This window comes from Tupaia chinensis, unplaced genomic scaffold (genome assembly GCF_000334495.1).
Source record: "Tupaia chinensis unplaced genomic scaffold, TupChi_1.0 Scaffold000706_1, whole genome shotgun sequence".
In the NCBI taxonomy this organism is placed as follows: domain Eukaryota; kingdom Metazoa; phylum Chordata; class Mammalia; order Scandentia; family Tupaiidae; genus Tupaia; species Tupaia belangeri.
The window spans coordinates 5689237-5708103 of NW_006160229.1; the positions used below are offsets into that span (position 1 = coordinate 5689237).

At 40.6% G+C, this 18867-nt stretch overlaps 1 protein-coding gene across 1 annotated transcript in view; it reads left to right on the plus strand.

The window, feature by feature from the left end:
* The first annotated feature begins 3645 nt into the window (after window positions 1–3645).
* The window catches only part of MAP7D3 (MAP7 domain containing 3), a 114991-nt gene continuing 99769 nt past the window's right edge, over window positions 3646–18867 (plus strand). The window contains exon 1 of the mRNA XM_014592493.2: window positions 3646–3787. Within this exon, the coding sequence (XP_014447979.1) occupies window positions 3646–3787 (142 nt within the window). The remainder of the gene's footprint in view (window positions 3788–18867) is intronic.

An 18867-nucleotide genomic window follows, 5' to 3' on the forward strand; every position in this document is an offset into this window, starting at 1 on the left:
GGCTTAGGCCTTGTGACCCCTCCCCCCACAACTTATGACGAGTTGTGAAGCACTGCCAAGAAGCATTGTGGTACTCGTTTATGTTTCACATCACACCTGCTCACTTGTCTGTCTTCCCTGACAGCACTAAGCTCTGGAAGGGCAGGAACTCCATGTTATTCAGTGGTTCACGTGTTACCTGGCACACAGAGGGTGCTCAATCAATATTTGATAAATGAGATGTACTAGAGCGTAAGCTTCTTGAGGACAGAGAAACACATCTCTATTCTTTGCGCTTTCCCCTAGGAATTAGCACAGTGTCTGATGCTTAGTAGGTGTTTAATGAACGCTTATTAAATAAAAGAAGAGAATCTATTCACGTATACTTGGCTATGTCAAAACAATTCTCTGGAAGGAGATCCTAGTGAGAATAGTCGCTTATAGAGAGGGAGTCTGAGGGTATGAGGGAAACTCACTTTCCACTGCATATATTTTTATACTGTTAGAATTTTTGTCAATCTGCGTTTCATTTTCAAAGCAAAGCATGTTTGTTTTGTTAAAAATCTAATGTGGCGGGTCCAGTAGGAGGCATGGTGGTTGAATCACTGAATTCCCACATGGTCAACTGCGATTTGAGTCCTGGATCTGGCAGTTTGGTTTCTCACTCTCTCTCTCTCTCTCTCTCATGAGCATGCATACACTGTAGCAAATTATAAAATGATAGTAATAATAAATAAAATTAAATAAATAATTATTTTGTAAAAGTCTAATGTGACACAAATGAAATAATTGACTCAAAAATGAAACTTGTGGGAACCAAATCCCATATGGTCAATTGCATGCGAGTCCTGGCCCCAGCAGCTAGAGGAACACTCTGGGCATGTGTGTGAGTGTCCAAAGTCCTAACGGGGTGGAGAAATGGAGGAGGAGGGATTGCAGTGTGGCCATGCCCCATTGGGCTTTCTCCCTCTCTGGAGAATGCATGTACTCTCTGGCAAAAAAGAAAATGCAACTTGTGCAAGAAACTGAGTAGGTTGGGATTCTTTTATCAGGGAAAAAAGTCCCACCTGAGAGGGTTGCATTGGGTTATTTTCCATTCTCTGGGAGGTTATAAGCAAAAGGTTGACCATCTGTTTTCTCCATATCTATAGAGTAATAGGAAATGAACTGATACTGTAATGGGAGATATGAGTTAGACATAAATAAGTCATTACTGGTGATAGGAGTTGATAAACACCAGAAAAGGCTATTACAAGATGTTACAACACATCCATCCCTGGCTACTCAAAGGCCTAGAAGCCATATGGCTCTGCCGATTTACGTGTCCACACAGAGAGGGCTGAGCTGAATGATTTGTAACTATCCCTGTTTCTGACACTAGAAGAAGAAGAAAAAAAAAAAACTCTTACTCTATTGATGATCCAGCCTGGTGTGAGAGTCTCACCAGGCCAATTAGGAATGTGGTGATTGCCATATAACATAACCCCCAGCCCAAGTCAGCTATTGAATTCTGGGCTCCACCATTGGGACAGTGAAAGAGTATGATGCTGGAGGAGCTGTCATGTGTGCTGGAGACTTTCTAAGATATTTTGAAAGACCATCTTTTAATTACATTTCATTGTCATTAAACACTATCGTGCAACTGATTCCCTGTTCATTGTTATTCTTACACATATCATCATACTTTTCCTATATATGAGGCATCCCTTAACAACGTAGTGTTTTGTATAATAATACATGTTTTTAAACATCATGTAAGTTGGCCTACTCTTAAACATGACATAAAATGTATCATACCTGGCCAGCCGATGGCCTGGTTCTTAAGGTGGCTAGATCCCACAAGGTCAACTGTGAGGCTAGAGTTCTGGACTTGGTGGCTTGAAATATATGCAGGGCATCTGTGCATGCATGCCCAAAATCCTGAAAGGAGAGAGAAATGGAGAAGATATTGCAGCATGACCATGCCCCATGGGAGTGCTTTCTCGCTCCCCCCTCCTCCCCGTCTCCCTGTCTCTCTCCTGTGAGTGTACACACTCTCTAACAAATAAATAAATAATTTTTAAAATATTTATCATGCCACAAGAGGCTGTGCAACATAGGAGTTCATAAAATAGACCCTGAAGCCGGACTACATGGGTTCCTTAATGTCTCACTCACTGCCTCAATGATAATGGTATCCACCTCTCGTGTTTCAGTGGTATGAGATAGTTTATGTGAATCATTGCCTAATACATAATAAATACTTTATTAGTAATCATTATTAGTATTATTATCCATTATTCTGCAATTTATTTTCAGCCCCACTAGTATTCACTTAGTCAATAAACATGAGTGCCACTATGTGCAAGACATAAATCTAAGATGCTAGGGATCAGCAATGAACAAGAAAAAAAAAATAGATGACTCTCTAATCCCTCATAAACTTTATGTTGTAATGGGAGCAGACAGGCGATAAACAAGAGAAGCAAGTAAAGCATGTAACAGAAGGTTACAAATGCCATGGAGAAAAACAAAGTGGGAAAGGGATATAAGGATTTCTGGAGGGAGGGTGGAGAATGCAATTTTAAATAGGGTTATCAGGAACCGTCTAACTGATAAAGTGGCATTTGTACAGAGACTTGCAGGAAAGGAGGGAGGGAGCCATGGGGATACCTGAAGAGTGTCCTGGGTATGAGGAAATGCTCTGAGCACTTGAGGACGCTTGAAGCTTTTCTAGAAGCAGTACCAAGTTCCATGTGCCAGGGCCAGAGCGAACTAAGAAGACAGGGAGAGAGGAGGTAGGAGAGAGAACAGAGCACCAAATCACACAGGGCCTTGTGGGTCGCTCTATGGCGTTTGGTTACACTCTGGAGAAATGGGGAGCCATGGCAGGGTTTTGTTTTTTATTTCTTTTATACATTCAATTTATACATTCAATCACTATACATCCTTTAGCTTGCAAAGTGAATTCTCCCAATATGAATACACTTCACACCAATCCAGTTGAGGATACTATACACATTATCATCAACAGACTGTAACCCATTTCTGTGTCCCATAAATGTCTTGTCTCTCTATTTTTCTCTTTATTATCTTTCCTCATACTCTCCCCTTTCTCCTACCCTCCTCCCACACTGAATCAAGTACCCGTCACCATTTCCCATGCTTCTATATCCTCTAATCTTTCAAAAACATTTTATTTCAAAGTAATATTAAATGTAGAGAAAGATTGTAAGAATGGTACAAAGAAGTTTCACACATCCTTAATCCAGATTCTCCAGTTATTAACATTTTGCTACATTTACCTTCTCGCTCTTTCCAAATATTTTTGAAGCATTTGAGGGTAAATTGGAGACATCATGTCCCTTCAGTGCAAATACTTCAGCAGGCATTTTCCTAAGAACTAGAAAAATTTCTTACATAACTACAGTACAATTATCCAAATGAGATTTACATTGATGGGCTACTATTTCATATATAGTCCATGTTTGTATTTACCCAACTGTCTCATTGATGTCCTTTATTGCATTTTCTACCTCTGATCCAGGATCCAATCTAGGATCACACATGGCTTTCAATTGTCATGATCTTTCAGTCTCCTTTAATCTGGAAATGTTCTGAAGCCTTTCTTTGACTTTGATGACATTGAAGAGTGCAAGCCTGCTATTTTATAAACTGTATCTCAATATGAGTTTGTCTAATCTTTCCTCATGGCTCAAGTTACACATTTTTGACAGGAACAGTGCAGATGTGACATCGTATCCTTCTTTGTACATCACATCAGGACACATAAAGGCAGAGGGCTGCTCAGAGAACCCTGAGGATATGGGTAGACCAGACTTCAAAGGCACCTGGGGCACAGATAAGAGAGAGGCTGCCTTGGCTAACTAGAAGACATAATTTAACTGAATTTTGAGATTTTTATAAAAACATGCCCCTTCTAGGCCAGCCAGGTGGTGTGGTGGTTAAGGCATATGGATCCCACCTGTCCAACTGTGGAGTTTGAGTCCCAGATCTACCAGCTTGAAAAATACACCAGGTATATGTACACGTATGCCAAAAATTCTTTTTCTTTTTCTTTTTTTTTTTTTTGGAGAGGTTTTTGCTATAGGGCACATGCGCTCGCCAGACAGAGAGAGACAGAGAGACAGAAAGCGAGAAATCACCCCCCAGGGGGGATGGTCACGCCACAATCCCTTCTCCTCCATTCTCCTCTCGGGATCCTGAGCACGTACGCACATGCACCTGGCGTGAGTTTTAAGCCACTGGGTCCAGGACGCAAACTGTGGTTGACTACATGGGAGTCCAGCGACATAGTCGTTACGCTAACTGCTGGTCCCATGCCAAAAATTCTGAGAGGAGAAAGAAGGAGAGGGGATGGTGGTGTGGTCATTCCTCCTGGGAGGTGCCTTCCCTTCTCTCTCTCTCTCTCCTCTCTCCATCTCTATCTCTGATAAGTGCTCATGCCTTATAGCAAATTTTTAAAAAAGAAGAAATTTTTTTTAATTTCATGTTCTTTTATACATTTAATCGTGTTATTTAGTTTACAAAGTGACTATTCCAACATGTGTACGTTTCTTCCTAGTCCAGTTGATAATACTCTAAAATTATCTTCAACAGATAATAACACATTTCTTTGTCCCATTAATGCTTTGCATCTCTGTTTTTCTTCTAAATGTTCTTCCTTAGGACTCTTTCACCCACACTGTATCTGGTAGTCACAACTATTTACTGTGTTTCTATATCCTTTAGTCAATCAGTTTCAGTCATAAAGTGCGGACACTCGGTATACATCAAGTAGAGACATACAATGTCTCTCCTTCATAGCCTGGCTTGCTTCACTCAGCAGTAAATCTTCCATATTTATCCATTTCCTCTCAAAAGCCAGGGTCTTGTTGGTTTTTTTTATAGCTAAATAGTATTCCATAGAGTATATGTGCCAGTTTTTCAATCGATTCATCTGTTCGTGGGTATTTGAGTTGGTTCCATGTCTTAGCAATTGTGAATAGTACTGCAATAAACATCAATGTGCAAATTCCCATTAAGAATTTTTCTGTCCTTTGGGTAGATACCAAGGAGTGAGATTGCTGGATCCTATGGTAGCTCTATTTGTAGATCTTGGAGGAATCTCCAAAAGCCTCTTTTGTCTGAAATCAGTATCACAACTTCAGCCTCTTTTTTTTTTCATTTGCATAGAATATTTTTTCCAATCCTTCACTTTTAGTCTATGTATGTCTTTATCCATGAGGTGGGTTTCCTGTAAGCAACAGATATAGGGTTTCTGTTTCTTTATCCATTTAGCCAATCTTGATTGGAGAATTTAATCCATTCACATTCAATGTTATTATCGATGTTACTGGATTTGTCCCGATGTTTAAGTTGGCTGTTGTCTTGGTTGCCTTTTATTCCTTTATTTCTGGCTGTTCATTCTTTAGTTTTCTTGGAACAGTACTCTCTTCAGGGTTTCTTGAAGAGTTGGTCTGGTGTTGGCAAATTCTTTCAGGTTTTGTTTGTCTGGGAAGATTTTAATCTTTTTTTTTCCCCATATGAAGGATAATCTTGCTGGATATAATAATCTTGGTTGAAATTGTTTCTCTTTTAGCACTTTCAATACATCTTCCCATTCTTTCCTTGCTTGCATTGTTTCCATTGAGAGGTTCGATGTTAGCCTGATGGGGTGACCTTTGTAAGTCACTTGTTTCTCTCTTGCCAGTTTTGATATCTTGTCTTTATCTATGGTCTTTGCCAATCTGGCTAAGATGCACTTTGGGGAAGATCTTCTTGGGTTGATTCTAATTGGGGTCCTTTGTATTTCTTGGGTCTGGATGTTTGAGTGTCTCTCTAGACTTGGGAAATTTTCTGCCAAGATTTCATGGAATAGATTTTCCATGCCCTTAATGATTTCTTCACCTTCTGGAATACCCTTCACCTTCTGGGATACCAATTATTCGGATCTTTGGGCGTCTAATGGAATCTAGTATTTATCATATATTATTGTCATGGTTTTTTGTTATTTTCTCTATCTTTTTTTTTCTAGGTGAGAGGTTTTATCTTCTACGTCAGAGATTCGATCTTCAGCATATTCTAATCGACTTTTAATACTTTTGAGAGAGTTTTTGATTTCCTGTATTACAGACTTCATCTCTAATAGTTCCATCTGATTCTTTCTTAGAGTGTCCATTTAATTTTTCATATCAAGAAACTACTTCCTAATTTCCTGCAGTATGTTGTCTCTTTTCTGTTCCAACTCATAGAATTTTGCCACCATGAATGTTATAAATTATTTCTCTGACATTTTGGTAACATCTTCTGCTTTTTCAAGAGATGGAGGGGAGTTATTGTGTTCCTTTGATGGAGACATATTTCCTGATTTATTCAGACTGGAGGCTCTTTTTCTACTTCTAGCCATTGGGAGATGTATTCACTTTTCAATACCTTTTGGGAGAATGTTTCTTCAACTAGGAGCAAGTGTGTTTCCCTTCTACTGTGGACTGATGTGTGTCAAAGTCTCTCTTCTGTTGTGTTTAGCAATATGGTCTCTGGAGGAGTATTCTATTCAGGGATCTGAAGAGCAGTATCTCCTTGCTGAGGGAGTGGGCTATGAGATGGGGGAAGCTAGCTGGGGCTGGGGCTGGGGCTGGTGGTGGCCCTGCCTCAGAGTCCCTTGCTGGCCATGGGGCAGTAGATGGAACTGGGACCCCCTCCAAATCTTATGAGGGCCAACAAGAACCTTCTTCTTGCATGAGTTAAGGTCATCCAAGTTGTGGGACCAGCAGTTGGCGTAATGGCTATGTTGCTGAACTCCCATGTAGTCAACTGTGGTTCGAGTCCCAGACCTAGTGGCTTAAACTCACGCCGGGTGCATGTGCATGTGTGCCCAAGATCCTGAGAGGAGAATGGAGAAGAGATTGCAGTATGGCCAACCCCACTGGGAGGTTATTTCTTGCTTTCTGTCTCTCTCTCTGTCTTTCTGGCGAGTGCCAAGTTGGTCACCTCCTTTAAGCCAGTTGGAAAAGTGTATAAAATACTTTAAGATGGTCTCCTGAAAAGTCTAGCTTTCTGAAACATTTCCTTCAAGGTCTTGAAGATAATTTTCACCTGCAGCTCTTGTACCCATCAAGGCTCTCTGATATCAATGCCCTCCAGCTGAAGACCACCAAGAATATCTACAATTGAATAAGTCAAGTTTATTACTTGTAGCAAAATACACTCCATGGGAAGACATGAGGTATCTCAGTAAGAGGGAGTAAGAAAAGATTTATTACAGGATTTGGGATTTGGTTGGGTTACTTGGTAAAGGTTTAAGGAAGCATGGATTCACTCTAGATTGGGAGTTGTCAGAAACCTAAGTGACAATTCTATTATTGAATATCTCAGTAAATCTTATCTATAGGGAGGGGAGACTAGAGTGAGGATAAAGCTGTAATTGGAAAAAAAATGTCACTTACATTAGCCAGTTGTTAAGCATTTGGTGGGCTGCAGTGACCCTGTCTTTATCTGTGCTTAGATAATATTACTACATGGCCTTCTTTTGTCTTACTTTATCATGATCTAGGGGCACCTTGTCTGAAACTGGTAGTCTGGAGATTGTGTATGTCCAACAGAATAACATGGACTAGCTACGAGTGCCAGGCCAGCTTTACCTACACTGAGGCCTGGCTGTGAGCATCAGCCCTGTCCCCAGATATGAGAGGCTACTTTTTTCCTATCTTTTTTGACCAAGGGGAGATGACATCAAGATGCAGGGTGTGGGCCAGCAAATGGCATGGAGATTAAGGCACTGCATCCTACATGACCAACTGCATGGTTAGAATCTCAGACCTGGCAGCTTGAAAATCATACCAGGCATATGTGAATGTGTGCTCCAAATCCCAAGAGGAGAATGGAAAGGAAGGGATTGTGGCATGGCCATTTCCACTGGAAGGGGGGAGATGATTCTCACTTTCTCTCTCTCTCTCTCTCTCTCTCTCTCTCTCTCTGATGAGCACACATTCATGCCCCATAGCACATATACATACTAAACAATTATGCAAGATGTTACTCCATGATACCCATATTTTCTCCATTTCTGGTCAGGAGGTTGTTTGGAGAACTTCGTTAATACTCTGATTTGGCTTGCTGCAAGATGAGCTCTTATATTTTCTGATATGAAAATGGTTGTATGGTAAGAATATGAAATGACTCTGAGCAGACTGCATCAGCCAACTATAACACAAGAAATGATCATAAACATCCATCAGTTAACAAGTCTCAAAGTCAGAGGCCTAGATTATGAAACCAAGAAATGAAAACATGTCACGGAGTCCCACCAGACCTGTTTTAGACAACCAAGTAACTTTATTTTAGCCTAGTCATGAACTGTTCTGCTTTTCCTTGTAGTATAATATTTCTATAAGTGTAACAAGCAATAGTGCCTATAGCACAAACTCCTCCTTGGCTAGCCAAGAGAAAAACAAGGACTATGTAAGGCCATGACAACTCCAATTAATTTATACCAGTTTGGTGGGGCTTCCACAGCAGAATTGCATCATTAATTACTTCTATTTATGTTAGAATCAAGCCTCAGATCACCTTTTATTAATTTTTTTAGAGGTTTTTGCTATAGGGTGTGTGCACTCGCCAGAAAGACAGAGAGAGACAGAGAGATAGAAAGCAAGAAATCACCCCCCCCCCAAGAGGGATGGCCATGCCGCAATCCCTTCTCCTCCATTCTCCTCTCGGGATCTTGGGCATGCATGCACACACGCCAGGCGTGAGTTTAAGCCTCTGGGTCCAGGACTCGAACTGCGGTCGACTACATGGGAGTTCAGTGACATAGCCATTATGCTAACTGCTGGTCCCTCAGATCACCTTTCTAGTTGTATTATGCCCACTATAAAAATTGCAGCTTGGAGTATAAGCATAAAGAGGGAATCAATCATCCCTCTTGGAAGTTCTCTCAGAGAACCTGTGTTTGCCTGTTTGGAGTCTTCTGTGTGTCCTTTTCAAGGAGACATGAGCCACTGGGGGAATGGTAGTTCATTGTTTTATTTTAAATGTTTTTTTGCCATAGAGTACGTATGGGCACTGGAGAGAAACAGAGAGAGAGAGAAAGTGAGAAATCACCTCCTCCAGGGGGGATGGCCACACTACAATCCCTTCTCCTGTGTTCTCCTTTCAGGATTTTGGGCACACATGCCCAGCATGAGTTTCAAGCCACCAGGTCCAGGACTTGAACCACAATTAGCCATGTGGGAATCCAGTATCTTTCCCACTATGGGAGTCCAGTGCCTTAACCACTATGCCATCTACTAGCCCAGGGGATGATAGTTTTAAATTTCTAATAATTACCCTAAATACACAGGATAAGGTAGTATGTGGCAGGCAGTAAAGGCCAGCTTATATAAAAAGACATATAAGGACTTATGTAAGAAGTAGTTCCCTAGTGTAGCATAGAAGTAGAAATATAACTATCTCTTACTACAGTAGGAATGAGCCAGTTTGTGTCTCTCAAAGTGGACAAATACCCTTAGTGGAGTTTAACAGTTCCTGCAAAGAAAGTTTAAGAGAATAAACTGACCATTGCAATCAAGAGATCTCCAATAATAATGTCCGCTCCTGATTCACTAGTCTTTGCTGATAGGATGGTAATGTCTTCAGGAGTAGCATCTTGTTAGTGTAAGTTCATGGTCCAATTTTTACAAGACTAAAGATTGGAGTTAAGGTTATGAGCAGGAAAACTATGAGAAGAGATCTCTAGAAGGGATCTCTCTATCTCCTGAAGTGTTTAAAGGAATAGCTATCACATTTTTGCCAACAGGGTTAGGAGGGAAGAGGGTGAAATACAAAGCAGTTAACTTCAGAGCTGTGATTGTGAGAAAAACATATAGGAGAGTTTTTTCTTTCTTACATGATAGAAGGAGCCCATAGGGAGGCAAAAATAATAGGATGGAGATAAGGGATGTCATATTAGTGTTCTAGAAGGCTTCTAAGTGGACAAGTAGGCCAGATTAGCAGAAGAATAAAGGAAGAGAAAATGTTGTTGAGGAATCAGAAAATTAATTTTGTTCTGACGTCTTGGGCAGAAGTTGTCCATCTTGGAAGTCAGCAGCTTCTGGAGGAGTTCTTAAAATTTAAAGTTTGAGGTCTCCAGAAGGCATGTATACCTAGTAATCAGGATGCAATGCAGCAGGTACCTGCTGGTAATAAAGCAGGAGGTGTTGTATGAGTCCTTTGCATTAATTAATCATATTTTCTTATAATGGGATAGAGTCTAAGACTGAGGGTGAACTTCCAAAAACGCATAGGATGGCCATTTATTAATTCATAAGATAACCTATGGATCTCAAACAGGGGTTTGTTCCTATAAACATTAAAACTAATGCTAACATTTTAGTCCACAGAAGTTTTAGGGTTTCTGAAAGCTCTAGTGGTTTTTATTTTAGAATTCCATCAATTCTTTCTACTTTAAAAAAAATTACTTCTTTCATGTGAATGTATGTGAAAGAAAGGGAGATAGAGAAAAGGAGAGATAGAGAAAGACACACACCCTCAATGGGGCCTCAAAGTTAGAATTCCTCCAACCATCCAGGATCATAAGTGCATGCCTAGAGTGTACAGGTCAACCAGGGAACCAAACCCATAATCTTTCACTGGGACGCAGCTTCACTTGAGCAGTGTGTTACTGCTACACACCAAGGTACCCATCTACATTTTTAAAAGATTTTTGCCATAGGGCATATGTGCTCACCGGAGAGAGACAGGCAGAGATAATGAGAGGGAAAGTGAGAAAGCACCCCCTAAGGGGATGGCCATGTCACAATCCCTTCTCCACCATTTTCCTCTTGGGATTTTGGGCACACACACGCACACACACACGTGTCCAACATATTTCTCAAGTCACCAGGTCCGAGACTTGAACCACAGAGTCAGCCATGTGGGATCCACACCGTCTGGTGGCCCTACACATCTACTGGGTTGTTGGAAAAGTCATGATATATTTTTGCATAGAAAAAAATTTATCTTGACATTTCTGACAGCCTAATAGTTTATATGAGGTCTGTGGATGATAAGGACAATGGACTTGCTGGGTAGAACTTTACAGAACACCTTTCTAGTCAAATCAGCTCCCCAACACTTCCCCAGGCTGGAAACAATGAAATAAAGATTTTATTTTTGCTAGAGTTAAGATCTGTTATCAACTGAATTTTGCATCTGCCCACAAATTCATATGTTGAAGCCTAACCTCAGTATCTCAGAATGTGACTCTATTTGGAAATAGGGTCTTTATAGAGATAACTCAGTTAAAATGAAGCCATCAGGGTGGGCCCTAATCCTTCTAAAAGAGAGATTTGGATACAGAGACAGGTCCACATAAACTAAAATCAATGTGAAGAAACACAAAAGAAGACAGCTATCTACAAGTCAAGGAGAGAAGACTGGAACAGACCCTTCCTTCCCTAGCTCTCAGAAAAAAATAACCTTGATGACCCTGAATTTCAGACTTCAAACACCCACAACTGTGAAGCAATAAGTTTCTGTTGTTTTAGCCTCCCCGGTTTATGATACTATATTACAACAGCACTAGCAAACAAATGCAGGACTCTGAAGGGAAAATTAAAACCCACCCTGAAAATAAACAATAATCAGATGTATTTATAGCCCTATTGAGGAATTTATATGAAACACATGTGGAGGGATTCAAAGAGCCCTGGAGATTTCAGTGCCTGTCCATTACCCACCTTTACAGATTAACCAGGATTGTGTTATTTACTAGCAGGTTGGACATATTCTACATGCTATCATATTTTAGAGAGTTTGTTTGTTTGTTTGTTTGCTATAGGGTGTGTGTACTCAACAGAGAGACAAAAAGAAAACGAGAAATCACCCCCCAGGAGGATGGCTACACCACAATCCTTTCTCCTCCATTCTTCTCTCAGGATTTTGAGCACAAAAAAACCCACACCCACACACACACTGGGTAAAACTCACTGGTGTGAGTTTTAAGCTGCCGTGTCTAGAATTCGAACCATGGTCGACTATGTGAGAGTCCAGTGATATAACCATTATGCCATCTGCTGGTCCCTTCCTGCTAACATTTTTGACAATGCCTCTAAAATTCCTCATCAATGTTAGCTTTGATATCATGGCCAATTTATCGCTGCTATTGCAGACAATATCATGAATAATTTTTGCTGAATTCCATTTAAAGTTTGGCACTACCAGTCGGTCATCCTGAGAGCCAAATATTATCTTTGCACAATGAGCCTTTAAATTTTCCCCAATATATTTTATCCGCAATTAGAGATTTATCTCTGACAGTTAGCAACAATCTCATTTAATTTCTCTAAGGCTTCTCTTTTCTGAGTGATTGCAGAAGCAATTATCTTGGTTAAAGCTACTTGTTTAGTCCAGCAGTCAGCTAAGGTTTTCTTATGAGACTCTGAGTTCTTTCATTTTAAATGATGCTCCATTTTTATTATAGTTATTTTCTGAAGTTAACAGCATCTAAAAGTTCTTAAATTCATCCATTTTTATAGCTTTTTCTATTAAGGTCAGAAAACCTCTTTGTTTCAAAGTATTTTTCTGTCAATGATAATGTGTTGGATATCCTCAACCAGACTGCTATGAACTGTATTCATGTTGGGTGAATTCAACTTGAAAGCAAAGTGATATATAGTGATTAAATGTATAAAATAATAATAATAATAAACAAAGTATTTTTAAGTCAGACTAACCTAAAACCATGTACTTACAAAGATAAATATTTATCTTTTGTCTATTTGTAAGTCTGAGCAACAGAAATCAACTAAGTCATCTGAACTGATTTAATTTCAGTCACAAGTTGATTTTTAAGGGTAAATTTAAGTGCGTTAGCATATCCTGTTTGTTGATTATTGGTTTTACTCATTATGGATAAACAATGAGCAGAATTAAATCAGGATTACTCAAGGGAATCTCTAGAAGGTCTATGCACTTTACAGATAATTCTTTTTCATTTAATTACTGAGTTTTTAAAGTTTATTTGTGGCCACACTGAGGTGCCTGTACCTGCAGGATAAAGGGCTGCAGGCACTGCCCAAGGAAGCCTTCCACCACCTGGGGAGCCTCACACCTCTTCCTGGGCAGCAGCCGCATTTCTAGCGTGCCCCAATGCTCTTGGCAGTCTGCGTAGCCTTGACCTCCTCCCATGACACCACAACTGCCTGACCTGGGCCCATCCGCAAGCCTTCAGAGACCAGGGTGCCTCAGGACGCTCTACTAGTTTGCTGATAACCTACCTCTCTGCGCTGCTAGCAAACCAGTGGCACCCCTGTGTGCCTAGCAACACTTGCAGCTCAAAGACAACCCCTTGGTGTGCAACTGCCCAGTGTGCTGGCTCTGACCCTGACTGCAGAAGTTCCCGGCTCCTGGTCAGAGCTGCCCTGCAGCCTGACCCACAAGCAGCAGGCAACCAGGGCTGTGCCACAGCTCCTGGGCCTTCCTGTCCCATCTGGCCAAGTGATGAGGAGCCAATGAGGCTGCCCAAGTGCTATCAGCTTGACGCCAAGGTTCAGGCACTGGAGCTGGAGGCCTAGAGACAGGGAGGCCAACCTCGGCTGGCAATGCACTCAAGGTGCCTGTGTCACCTGATAACACCCTGCTGGGCAATGGCTCCAGCCTGTGGTATATCAAAGACTCCCCTTTGGGCACTTTGCCCAGCTTAGCAGAGACCCAGGATACTGCGGTGTGGCCAAAGATTCTGAAGGCCCCCACTGGGAGCCTTCGCTAGAGGTCAGAACCAGCCCCACAGCTAATACTGCCTGGGTCAGGTGAGCAGTGATGGCTCCTAAGCTGGCAGTATAGAGGACTGGGTGCCCTGTCTGCCCTAACCTGCAGCCTCACTCCCTTGGGTCTGATACTGGTACTATGGTCAGCTCTTGGGCCCTGCGGACCAGCTGCCAGCCACCAGAAATTTGTCAGCAGCCAGGTGTGTAGACACACAGGTTTCTCATCCTCGGGGCCAGCCAGTGCCCACCCAGGCCCCATAGGAGGCCAAGCCCTCCATGATGAACACCTTGACCACCCATCCATCCCCATCATGTCTATAGGGTTTGGCGAGGCCAAACATGTCGTTGTGCCTCAATGGCAGTATATAGAGATATGCATTTTATTTTACTCATGTAAAAATAAGAGAACATGGAATAAGAAGTTATTTTCTTTTAAAAAATAGTTTTTGTATTTCCTTCATGAGCAAGAGACCAGAGGGAGAAAGAGAGACAGCACCTCTAACAAGGTCTTGATGTGTCAGCCAGCACTATATCACCAGCATGTGCGTCCATCAAATTCAGGGAGGTCTCTAGATGTAAACCCAGAACCTTTCCATGAGGATCAGTCTAAACAAGCATTAAGTTTTACTGCTGCATCACCATCTGGCTCCCAGATAACTCTTTTTTAAACAGAGGTAAAAGATTAGTGGGTGCTGTCATTTAGATAATTGTTTGTCTCCTAAGGGTTCATGCTTTGTAATTTGTAATCCCTAATGTAATGGCATTAGGAAGGCAGCAAGTCCTTTGGGAGGAAGACCTGTCTTCGCTGTGGGTGGGGCTCTTACAAGACAAGATTAGCATGTGAGTCAGTGGACTGAGAGAGTATCTGCCTTCAGTGTGGGTGGGCACCATCCAGTCAACTGGGAGCATAGGATGGACAAACAGAAGAAGTGGAAAAGTCTGTTTCCTCTCTCTCTCTCGCTCTCTTGCTCTCTCGCTCTTTCGCTCTCTTGCTCTCTCTCTTGCACTTGCTCTCTCCTCTATATGATCATGGCTACTGACCTGCCTGCTTTTCTTGGCCATGTTGTAACTTAGCACCAGAGGTTGGCCAGATGCCAGGTCCATGCTCATGGACTTGCTAGGCACCAAAATCATGAGCCAAATAAACCACTGTTCTTTATACATCACCCATCTCAGGTATTTCTGTTTAACAACACACTAATGAACTAATAGAGGTATTTTACTTTTTCAGGTAAAGGAAGAGTTGAGTTTACATTATTGCTGCAGCAGGCAATTATATATGAAAGAGAAAGCAACAGCACTTTATAGGAAATTAGGTAGTGAGCTTGAAATTAACATGTTGGGTTTTTTAAAGACATGAGTTTTACAGTGCACAGAACCATTTATTTTAATCAAAACTAAACTAACTGAAGTTAACATGTTCTGCTACTACTGTTACAGCTCTTAAATAAGGGGAATATAGCCTGCCTATTGGGGCTAATGAAAAACTGAAATAAGCAATAGGCCTCTGGTGGTTCCCATTCCCTAACCAAGTCAGTATTCCTAGTGCCCATTCAAACCCTTCAAGAACAAAAGGAGAAGTAGGCTGTGTGGGTTTAAAATCCTGGAAAGATTTCATGGTAAACACGTAGTGCATCAATCTTTGTGCTTATACATGAATATATTTCTTCTATCTTGAAAAAATATTCAGTCATTGAAATACATGCATATACAACAGAACTTCAAAAAGTTCATGGAATTCATATGTCTTTCTTGAAGACCTATCTGTTCAGCTCATTACTACAATTTTCAGAATGGTATTCTACTTCAGAGGTCATTTTTATACATATAAAAACAATAAAACAGAGTAAAAATTTTCAAAGTTCATGGAGAAATAGAATTAAAGCATGAGTTTATTTTGTTGCAAATAAAGTTTGAAATATATGCACAGTTGTATTATAATATGCATTTTCCATGAATTTATTGAGGACTGCTCATAGAGAGCACAGAGTTAAAGGTACTAAGCAAGTAACCTAGTCCAGAAGTAAGACAAAGATTCAGTTCTGACACAGGATCTCAATTCAGATTACCAGGAAATGGGGAGAAATTAAACTAGGAGCTGGAAGAAAAGGCTGTGAAGGTGATGATGGGCCTGAACTTTGAAAGGTAAATGGTATTTGTCTGGCTAGAGATGAAATAACAAGAACTTCACATTGAGGGAGGGCACTAATATCTACACTGAAGCCTGGAGGAGAAGTGGTGAGGAGGATCGTGGGAGGTGGGCGAGACAGGACGAGAACAAGCAACAAATTATACATTGTTATGAATACCTGCTAATGAGTGAGACTGAGCTCCTTTGCAATCACTCAGCATTTCTCAAGAGCTCTAAAGAATAGAAAACTTAATGTGTCTTCACTTAATATGACTTAGAAAAATATTCTGTATAAAACAAAGATTAAATGATGTATATCAATGTGATTGCACATGAATGCCTGGGTCGGGGGAAAAGAGATGGTGGTTAATAAGTGTCTAATGAGGGTGATCAGGTTACTGTGATGTAAGGTGTCTAACATCTCAATATTAGCAAGGGAACTGAATAGGGACAGTTCTGGATGAGGGAGAGAAAATGGAATCAAGAGACACTTTAGGAGATGGCTACTGAAGTTGAGCTGTGAAATATTGCTTTCAGGGACTAAAAATGAAGATCTTTTGCTGAAACTTCTTCCTCCAGATTTATTTCTAGTAGGAAAAGCACAAACCCAGGCCCATCCTGAGATGGCTACTGAAGTTGAGCTGTGAAATATTGCTTTCCAGGGACAAAAAAATGAAGATATTCTGCTGAGACTTCTCCCTTCAGATTTATTTCTAGTGGCCTCTACACACTGAGTGTCTAGACAGGTCCAAGTGAACAGGATCCAAACATCCGAATATGATTAGGGTCAGAATATTCCTCAATTCCCACTGAATCTGATGCACAACGAGTGAAACACAGAACAGAAGAGCGATTACAGATCACCTCCTCCTGCACACCTCTGAACGTCCAGATTGAACTTCAAGAATTAGGAAGAAATGCACCATCCATCAGATGACCAGAAATCACCACAGGGTCACAAGAAATATGGGGAAGCAAGAAAATACCTCTCCACTGAGGGAAAAGAATAACTCCTGTTCATCCTCAGACAGTACAATGAAACTCACATAAATGTCATAAAGAATTTAGAATATTCATAGTGGCAAAGCTAACAGAGATGGAAGAGAAGAGAGACAATGAACTGCAGAAAAGGCAGGAGAAAGAAGCCAACGAGTTCCAGGAGGTGAGGAAATTCTTGCAAGATCTGAAAGAGGAAATACACACCATAAAAATAATCAAATGGCATCCTGCTCAAGAAGAGTGGAGTGGGAGGCATCTCACTCCCTGACCCAAAAATATATTACAAAGCTGTGATAATCAAAACAACATGGAATTGGCACAAAAACAGACAGGAGCACCAACAGAACAGAGTAGAGACCCCCAGAAATAAATCCCAAAACATGCAGTCAACTGATCTCTGACAAAAGGTACCAGTCAATCCAGTGGGAAAAGGAAAATCTCTTTAGCAAATGGTGCTGGAAAAACTGGGTATCCACCTGCAAAAAGATGAATCTGAACCCCTATCTGTCGCCATTAACAGAAATCAACACAAAGTGGATCAAAGATCTAAACCTAAGACCACAAACTATAAAAATACGGGTGGAAAACACTGGGGAAACTCTGGGAGAAATTGGGGTAAGCAAAGACTTCTTAAGCAAGAGCCCCAAAGCACAGGCAATAATCCCTGAAATAGACAAGTGGGATTACATCAGATTGAGAAGTTTCTGCACAGTAACACCATAACCCTCAGAATGGGAGAGAATTGTTGTTAATTGTGCCTCAGATAAGGGATTGATAACCAGAATAAACAGGGAACTCAATTTCTACATTGTTGGTTGGAGTGTAAATTGGTCCAGCCACTGTGGAGAACAATATGGATATTCCTCAAATACCTTCAAATAGAACTACTGTATGATTCAGCATTCCAATCCTGGTTATCTACCCAAAGGACAGGAGAATGCTTTGTCAGAAAAGCATTTGCACAACTATATTTATTGCAGCATTATTCACAATTGCTTAGACATGAAACCAATCCAAATATCCACAGATAAATGGATTGAAAAAGTGTGGCATATACACTCCATGGAATACTATTCAGCCATAAAAAACAAGTTCTGGAATTTGATAGAAAGTGGACAAATATGGAAGATCTGATGCTGAGCGAAGCAAGTCAGGCTATGAAAGAAAGACATTGTATGTCTCCACTTAACATATACCGACTGCACTCTATGGCAGAGATTGAAAGTCTGGAGGACATAAAAGCATTAAAAATTGTTATGGACACTAGAGACAAAGTGAAAGGAAAATGTGGGAGGGGAAGAGTATAGGAAAGGAAATTTGGGGGAAAAATTAAAAGGTAAGACATTTGTGGGACACAGATATGGTTTATTATCTGTTGATGAGGATGTGTATAGTATTCTCAACTAGGCTGAACTGAGGTGTATATCATGCTAAGTAAAGTCTCTTTAAAATCTATAATAAATAAATAAATAAAGCTAAATAAAGTAAAATAATTCTTTTTTTAAAAAAAGAATGAAATGGACCTGTTAGAGATGAAGGCTATAATATGGGAAGTCAAAACCTCCCTTGAAAGTATTAAAAGCAGACTAGAGCATACAGAAAATCAAATATCAGATGTAGAAGATAGAATCATTGGCCTAAAAATATTCACCAAAAAGACTGAGAAAATTGCCTCCCCAAAAAGATACCATCAAATGTCTAAACATCTGGATAATTGGTATTCCAGAGGGACTGATAAGGGCATTGATAATCTATTCCATGAAATCCTGGAAGAAAAATTTCAAGGATAGAGAGGCATTTAAAGATCCAATCCCAAGAAATACAAAGGACCCCAAATAGAATCAACCCAAGAAGATCTTCTCCAAGACACATTATAGCCAGATTGACCAAAACCACAGACAAAGACAAGATACTAAGATTGGCAAAAGAGAAATGTCAAGTTACCTACAAAGGATATCCCTTCAGGTGAACAGCAGACTTCTCATTGGAAACAATGTAAGCAAGGAAAGAATGGGAAAATATATTTAAAGT